The sequence below is a fragment of the Poecilia latipinna genome, unplaced genomic scaffold (assembly GCF_001443285.1).
Source record: "Poecilia latipinna isolate Pla-1442-1.1 unplaced genomic scaffold, P_latipinna-1.0 Scaffold2113, whole genome shotgun sequence".
In the NCBI taxonomy this organism is placed as follows: domain Eukaryota; kingdom Metazoa; phylum Chordata; class Actinopteri; order Cyprinodontiformes; family Poeciliidae; genus Poecilia; species Poecilia latipinna.
In genome coordinates this window covers 14,771-23,431 of record NW_015114729.1, presented here as the reverse complement: position 1 = coordinate 23,431, position 8,661 = coordinate 14,771, and the positions used below count along the sequence as shown (strand labels likewise).

Genomic DNA, 8,661 nt, shown 5'->3' with positions numbered 1-8,661 from the left:
ACGCGTTGCTATTTCAAATCCAGTAGTCAGACTACAGTTACTTTAAGAAATCACTTTGCGTTACTGTGCGTTACTATTTACTTGGTGTGGCGGTCTGTCATTCAAATCTTTTTCACCAGAGAGCAAAAGAGGACAGTGGTTGACTCTCAGACCTTTGCCAATTTAGATAACATTAGTGGATAAGATCGGCTTCACATGTAAAAATCGAGTCTTACTTTTGTTGCACTCTTTGCAAAAAAGTTTATTTTTACTGAGATCAGTGGGGTGTAGTTCACAGTGTTTTGCTGTGTCATGACAGGGGACATTGCTTTTTTTGTGACGTTATTGTTTGGTTTCTGTTTATATAAAAAATATCAAGGATCTATAAGGGTCTCCAACTGGTAAAACAATTATTAGACACATAATTAGGCATCAAATGATGACTTCAGTTTCAAACGTCCCACATCCTAACAGGTGAGTAAAGCATCTGCACACAATAAGCAATGTTATTATTGTGCACTGCTTTTTCTACCAGTGGCACGCATATTCAATTAAATGATAGGCAATAATGCAACATGGGGAGGAGCTTGTTGCTTAAAGTATTCCAATCATCTATTATTTTCCATTAAGCCAAATTAGTAAAATGTGTAAGGTCCAGGAAACGTTATAGCCTTTATTTTCAAGGGTGCAAGACAAACTATGACATTAAAAACAATAAGAATAAAAAAGATGCTGTTCAAGACAATAATATGAGATATAGATATAAGAAGGAAAGACAGGGGCCACAATGAAGAGGATAGTGCAGACCGAGATGCCTGGGTCAATGATGATGTGTTACCTGCTGGAAGAGACCTCCTGTTGGAAAGTCCCTGCAAGGTGAAATGCTTCTGAGCGTTAACAGCTGAGTGGACTGAAGCATCAGCTGGGGGGCAAGGAAGAGAAGTTAGTAAAGCAGGGAAATTCCATAATCAGCAGTCCACAAGATGTGAAGTGATTGATAGACTCTGACAAAGACCTGGAACAGGATCTCAGCAGTGGACTATAAGTGTTATATCACTGTCAGTGTTTGCTTAGAATCTGCTTTTCACACCAACACGTTATACTATCATTTTCAAATAAAGATTCCAATACCAACAAGGTTGGTGTTTGATAGTGAGGACAGCCTAATTTCATAAACACAAACATGGTAAAATATCTAAAAAACAAAAATTTAGAAGAAAACAGGCCTAAACTCATCCCTGACAATGGATTAGCTTTTTGGTGTAGGGTCCAAAAGTTGCGTCTTCTCTATGGTACACGAAATGTATTTTTCTGGAACTATTACTTCCCCTAGTAATTTTTGTGAGCATTTCCACAGCAGACGCTGAATGGTGGCTCCTTCCACTAAATCCGTTAATTGAAGAGAAGAAACTAGAACCAACATTTCTGTCACACACAGTGACTGCCTTTATAATTTATACATAGTCAATAGAAATCCATGGACAGGTGTAACTGGAAGATATTTAAGAGGGATTTTGGCAACACAAACTTCTGTGTTCTATTACTTCAGAGTCGAGATAAGAGAAGTAAAGGCTTACAACCCCACTATTGTAGCCATACGCTTAAAAGATAACACTGGATTTCAAGAGATGCTAACAACCTAACATCCAGGCAGCAGAGGCGATATTCCACAGTAACCTGTCTTGGACAACACCATCAATTGTTGGCAAGCCCTGCCAATCCACCTCATTTGCTTTTGCCGCTCCTCATTAAAACTTCCTCTGTATAGTTAGAATGAATTATGAATGAATTTTGAATGATATATATGAAGGGTCACCAACACGATGCCTGCGGGCACGCAGTCGCCCGAGGGGACCTTGTTAGTCTCGCGGAGCAAGTTCTAAAAATAGCCATTGTCATTAGGGAGCACTGCCAAAAAAATTATTCAATTAAATGTTTTTACATTGAAATAATAACATTTGTTTATTTTTGGATTATTTTTTTTAAAAAGTGAATTATAAAAACGTTTAAAATAATTTGCTGTATGTATACAACTCTTTTCTAGGGTTAAAGTTCAGAATTATACGCAGACGCCTGCAGGATATTATCAGAGGGCAACAACTGTACAGCTGTACCACTCTGCATTCCTTGATATTTTCCTTTAAAAAAAGAAAAGAATAACTTCTGGATTTTTTATCATCTACCCTCTTTACTACTAGCAAAATTGCGGAGAAAAAAAACTTTTTTGTGTTAAAACATCTTGTAGTAAGTAAATGTTACTAGTCAGTTTACTTTTGTTTATTTGGCGGCTTGGTGCTTTTTCTGTAAGCTAAAAATTAATGAGCTGAGTTTGATCCAGTCCTTAGCGGTCGTTTGGATCCCAGCTGAGCTTTTTACCGTGTGCGCGGTTCTGGCAGGTCACCGGATGGCAGACATCTGCCGCTCCGACTGAGCGTCTCAGACTGCAGGTTAAACAATTTAATCTAGTCAAGACGTTTCCCGAAAGAGTAGAAATTAAGCAAACAATGTTGCATCACCTTCTCCTCTTCTGGACATCTGACACCACCTGAACCTGGGAATCAATATTCCCGTCTTTCTGTGGATCACACGGGTAGACTTCGCTTTCATGTCTTTATTATTTAGCATCGTTTGTATAAAAAAATAAAAAAATAAAAAGTCTGCTGCTTTTGTGGTTTAGGTTTGTGCTGGTCAGGTGCAGACAGTGATAGTTTTGTGCTACTCTCCGAACTGTCTAACCTTTTTTTTCGGCATCTGCTGATGTCAGCCAACGGTTGACCCGTCAGCTTTTCAGTTCGCGAAACCACAAAAAGGCTAATAAATCGGCGACCTCATCAGAACCACGCACGGTAAAAAGCTCAGGCGGGATCTTAGAACAACGGGAGGAGCTCATTCATTTTTAGCTACAGAAAAAGCACTAAGCCGCTAAATTAACAAAAGTAAACTGACCAATAAGATTTAGCCTTTTGCGTGCCCACCCCCACAGACTCACACTGATGTGCGCTGCGTACAAGATGTTTTGACACAAAATATATTTTTTCTCTACAATTTTAATAGTAAAAAGGGTTAGATAATAAAACATACAATAACTCTTCTTTTCTTTTTTTATTTAAAGGAAAATCTCAAGGTACTCACAGTGCGTAAAGTCATACAGCTGCAGGTGCTACTGTAATAATCCAGACTGTCAGTCACTTGTGGGCAATTTAGAATCACACAGAAAAGCTCCAAAAGGGAATCAAACTTAAAACTCTGAACTAAGAACTTCTGATCACATAATAGCAATTAACCATATCTGCCATGGTAAATCATTACTGATAGTCCCTAACATTAATATGATCAGGCAGCATGTAATCATATATACACATATGTATTATTGTTATAAAATGATGAACCTGATTTATACATCTCTATTCGGCTTGGCTCCAGCATACTTAAACTCTCTTTTGCATAGATCTGTTATTTCCCATTCTTTACATTCTAACAACATTTTTCTTTTGCATGTTCCATGTTCCCGAACTGAAAAAAGGAAGCAAGCTTTTAGTGTGATGGCTCCTTCAGCCTGGAATCAGCTCCAGTCTGAAATCAAGATGTCAGAATTGATTTCACTGGACTTATTTCGAGCAATTCTTAAAAACAGGCAACGAGGTTCTTTCAAACTTTGTCACTGTTTTTAAATTGTTTTATACTGTTTTACACTTGTGCATATGTATAAAGGAAATAGAAGTAAAAAAATAAAAAAATAAATAAAATGTCTATGATCCAGCTTTTAGTTTATGTATTCTTCTTAAGAAAGTTTAATAGATGAACTCTCACCTTGCCCCATACCTGTCAAGTTTTGGGTTTGAGAATACAGGAAATGTCGCCTGGAGTTGGGGGGCTTGGGGTGGTAATGGTAGAGGGATGGGGCAGGCAGACCGGGCAGATTAGAGGCTAACGAATGAACGTCAGATGGGAGTGGAGAGGAGGAAATAGAACAGGGGATGGACGAACGTAAGAACGGAGGGAGCAGTACGGGATATTTACAGCACATTCGTTTGTCACACTCAGAAACTCATCTACCAGCCAAGATGATTTCCGCTACCCGTTTGTTGAGACCGGGATGATATGAAATTTATTGTGCGGTTTGTCCGTAAAGCTACACTTACACTGTAAGCATCAACTACTCAGCCGCCTGCCGTGTTCAGTCTCTCCGCTCACCTGTATAAATACTCCTGCAGCGCTCTTCCCGCTGTTCGCTCTGAACCAGCAGCAAATAAATTCTTAAAAGTCTACAAAAAAAAAACCCCAGAACCAACACACTATGAACCAGACTAATAGAGAAGTAGTAGAAAACTAAACAAAATGTAATCTTGGACTCATTTGTAAATATTGTATTAAATATCCACCAAAAAATGATTCCTATCTCTTTTTTGCCTTTTTACCTAAACTATGTTTTTGGCAGGGCTGCACAGTGGCGCAGTTGGTAGAGCTGTTGCCGTGCAGCAAGAAGGTTCTGGCTTCGATTCCCGGCCCCGGTCTTTCTGCATGGAGTTTGCATGTTCTCCCTGTGCATGCGTGGGTTTTCTCCGGGTACTCCGGTTTCCTCCCACAGTCCAAAAAACATGACTGTTAGGTTAATTGGTCTGTCTAAATTGCCCCTAGGTGTGTGTGTGTGCCCATGGTTGTGTATCTGTGTTGCCCTGCGACAGACTGGCGACCTGTCCAGGATGTACCCCGCCTCTCGCCCGGAACGTTAGCTGGAGATAGGCACCAGCACCCCTCCCGACCCCACTGAGGGACAAGGGTGTTCAGAAAATGGATGGATGTTTTTGGCATTCATGTTAAAGTGGTACCTTAGAATCAACCCATCTTTATATCAAGGAAGAAAGAATAAAAGATTGAAAAATCTAATCCTGGTAGGAACTTTCTTTTATTGGACCACTGACCTTTTTTCTGCCTCATGTTGGGACTCGGGTTAGCTCTCCTGAATACTGACTCTGGATTAGATGAATCTGACTGTCTCAGGCCCATCTTCCGGACATTCCTGTTGGGACAGAAGGACAGGTCCGCCAATCAGAACTTTACAAAAACAATTTTTGAAACAGGACATTTCATTGGCCTTTGTTTAGCCACAATAAGAAATAATGATAAAGTTTCTTTAATCGTTAGGGTTATTTGTATTGTCACTTACCTCATTGGGACTCCATAGTTATTGTTCTGGCTGGCCTCTGTGAATCCAACACACACACAGCATTTGATTTTGCAATAAGTTGTCATTTTTTTGTATATTCTAGAATGAACAACAAATGTTGTAATCTGCTGTCTCAGCAATTAGTAATCTAAACAAAGCCATATCAGTAATTAGCCTACTGAGGCTTTAAGTCTGCAAATATTAATTCATATAAAGTCCTTTCAAATCCAGACTAAAACCCCACCTGCTTAGAGTTGCGTTTGAAAAAATTATCGATGGCACTTGACTAAATGTTTCAGTTGTTGACTCTGTTTTCTATGACTTTGTATTGTTTTATCTTTATGATGTAAAGCACTTTGAAATGCCCTGTTACAGAAATGTGATACACATAAAATTTGATTTGATTTGAAAGATGTTAAGCAATGTTTGAATATTTACTCATGTAAGCCATTAATTCCTCTCTGTAATCTTCAAGACACATGAAGACCAGAGTGAAAGTATGTTTCCAGATTCAGACTGTGGAGCATTGTGTCTGACGTAAGCTAAAGTGGAGATAAATACAAGAAACAATCTCAACTTTCTACAAGACACCATTCTGGGGGAAGAAATCTCTGGAGATTAACTCTAAAATAAACTTTAGGCCTTAGTCAAAAGCGTCGCAGTGAGTGATCTGGCTTATTACCTCCCATTCCAAGCAACCAATGAGCTTGTCACAGAAATGCAGACTGTGCATGGAACTATTCAACATGCTCTAAACATTGTACTCAGCAAAAAGAATGTATTTGCAATCATGGATGTAGCAATGTTTTATTCGGAGGTGTGTGCAGACAGTGGAGCAGAACGCAGCAACGGGCGCCTAAAATGAGCAGTCATGCTGAGAATGAGGGGAGATTTATTGTGGGGCTCATGCTCGTTCCTTCCTCCATGTTTACAGCTTGTCTCGCGTAATTCAGCCAAATCTACATAACTTTGCTATTCAAAAAATGAATTATTAGACTGTTAAGCCGGGCAATCATGGTGGGGAGTTGAATGTACAATGTGTAATAAAACAGTACAGGTAATTCCGTACTGCCTTTATATTGCTGGCCTTATTTGTCAGCTATTCTTCAGCTCCTACTTTAATCAAAACGCACTGGTGGAACCGCTACACTGAATAAATAATATCTCATGCACAATTCCATTCTCTGTGAGGCTAGTACCCTCTGAAACTGAATTCCAACTAGAAACAGAAGTTAGGAAAGCGGCAAAATAAGTTGCATAATGCTGGGAAACCCCTCAGCTGCCTTGGTTCAGATTCTAAAACCACTTCTGTTGCTGTCAAAGTGCAAATACAGATCAGACAGAATGGAAAAAGATTCCATCCTGTCTGTATAAAATGCAGACTCTGAAACATGCTGCCTGTTACTCTGGATGACTGATCCCCAAGTTTAACCGAACTTTAACCGAAGTTATGAAATGTCGCAAAATATTCAATAAACAAAAATGTGGGTTTCCACCTACTGGTTTGGAATGAATCAACCAGGTGACACAGACTATAATTTCATCAGATGTTGACATGGCTGTAATAAACAGGAAGTAGAAATGACAAACTAGCATTGTTTGGACTTTTTGCGTCCCTGGTAGGGCAGAGACCTCTGCAGGTGGACTGGAGTATAAACTATGTCAGAATTTATTCAGCAAATGTGTTTCCATGTTTCCACTGTTTGTCTTATACACTGCTTTGGGAGGATGTCTCTTATAAATTGGAGCTTTCTAAATAAACAGAGCTGAACTATAATAAATAAAAGTATAACAATTTTTTTCTGCAACTCTTTCCATGAAGATCAGACTGATGTCTTTCACTTCTCTCTCAGGTTATTTCTTCTCAGCCTTTATGTTGTTTCTTTGTGCTTCCTATCAGCCCCCGTCTCCACCCTAGAAATGTCTTTGCATTCCTCTCTCTAGCTGTCCATCTCTTTGTCTCTCTCCACATATCATTCCATAATTCCCCCAGTCTTCTCTCCCCATCACTTTCAATCTGCCCTCCCTTTCATTCTCCCCCACACCAGTTTCATCCCCTTCTCTTTCTGTTTCCTCACACACTGAGTAAGAAGTGCTAATCATGCACACGCTCGCTGCACTGGGGCTCCTCAGCCTCCTGCAGCCTCGGCTCTGCAGGCTTCAAAACAGCACTGCCATACTATTAGGCAGTCTGCTCACACACAGGAACAGGGACACACACTCCACTGTGCGCACACACAAGTTGCCAGTTGCTAGAGTGTGCAGTTAACAGAGTGTGACTTTCATGTCACTCCTGACCACTAAGTAGATCTGTGGTCCTGCTGCAGAGTGTAGACTGAGTATGGAGAAAGTTGATTGTTACAAAACATCTTTGTATTTTTTCTTTACACCAGTTGTTATAGCAATTTGCAGATGGATTATTGAATCAACAAAATCCTATTGTCAGCAGCAAAAAAGCCTAGCATCATTAACATCAGATAAGGAAGTCCATTTATGTTATGGAAGAAAAAAATGAAAGCCCAAAAGGTAGTCAAAATTTTTACCTATTTTTTGGCTAAATAAAGAAAAGTTTGTAGAAGAACATTTTTATTTTCCTTCTGGGGAATAAACTATAAACATTTTATAGCCTGGAAAATAATGAACCCAGAAAGTTAAGTGACTGTAAATGTCAAGGCAAACATTAAATATTACATGTTTTATTTATTGTTGTGCAGGTAAGAGAGAAAGAATTCACAATAATGTTTTTTGGGGTATTTAATAGTGGAAAAAATAAAATGTTGACCCCTGAATACTTTCAACTTGGGGATTGTGTTCTTTGTGCAAAAAAGTTTGAACACCTCTGCCCTGAGACCAGAACACCTTGAGGGACTAAGGGGATCCATGACTAGTAGTAATAACAGACATTAGCTGAGAAACATTTATTTCAGATGTAAAAGTAAAAGCAATACAGGAAAAATACTGTAGACTGTTTATCTAATCATATTGTTAAACGGGTGTCGCCCTGTTTACGCTCTAATGAATCCAGGGTTGATGAAGAATGCAAGGTTCTATGAAGCTAAGTCTGTCCAGCCACAGGATGGACCACCAGAACAGATCAAAATCTGTTTTGTAGAAGTCACCAGATTCTCTCATTAAGTGACAGGAATTTACTGAATATACAAACATGTAAATATGGAAAGATATTACAACTGTACTGCCTTAAGATGATGCCTTGCAGTCATGTTAATAACTTATGGAGTTTTGCTTGAAATTATGCCAGGTATCTGAATGACACCACATCCAATCCTACGATGGCTAACTTCTCTGCAGGGTCTAAAATTCAATTCAGCTTTTTATGAAATTAGATTTTATATTATTTTAAGATTGTGCAACCATCCTAAGCCTCCAAAGTGAAGAGTCTATGTGACTCACATGGCAGAAGATGACGATGTTGCACTAACTATGTAGGCGACTAACTGGAGCTCAAAGTAGCGACCATTCTAGATTACAGAACCTTTTTGGTGAATTAAAAAAAA

At 39.1% G+C, this 8,661-nt stretch overlaps 1 protein-coding gene across 1 annotated transcript in view; it reads right to left on the bottom strand.

Moving 5' to 3' along the window:
- Window positions 1–8,661, bottom strand: part of LOC106936291 (guanine nucleotide exchange factor DBS-like) — a 64,769-nt gene that overhangs the window by 45,818 nt on the left and 10,290 nt on the right. The window contains exons 5-7 of the mRNA XM_015017169.1: window positions 5,147–5,183; window positions 4,902–4,999; window positions 818–901 (exon numbers count right to left, since the gene is read on the bottom strand). Coding sequence (XP_014872655.1) covers window positions 818–901; window positions 4,902–4,999; window positions 5,147–5,183 — 219 coding nt within the window. The remainder of the gene's footprint in view (window positions 1–817; window positions 902–4,901; window positions 5,000–5,146; window positions 5,184–8,661) is intronic.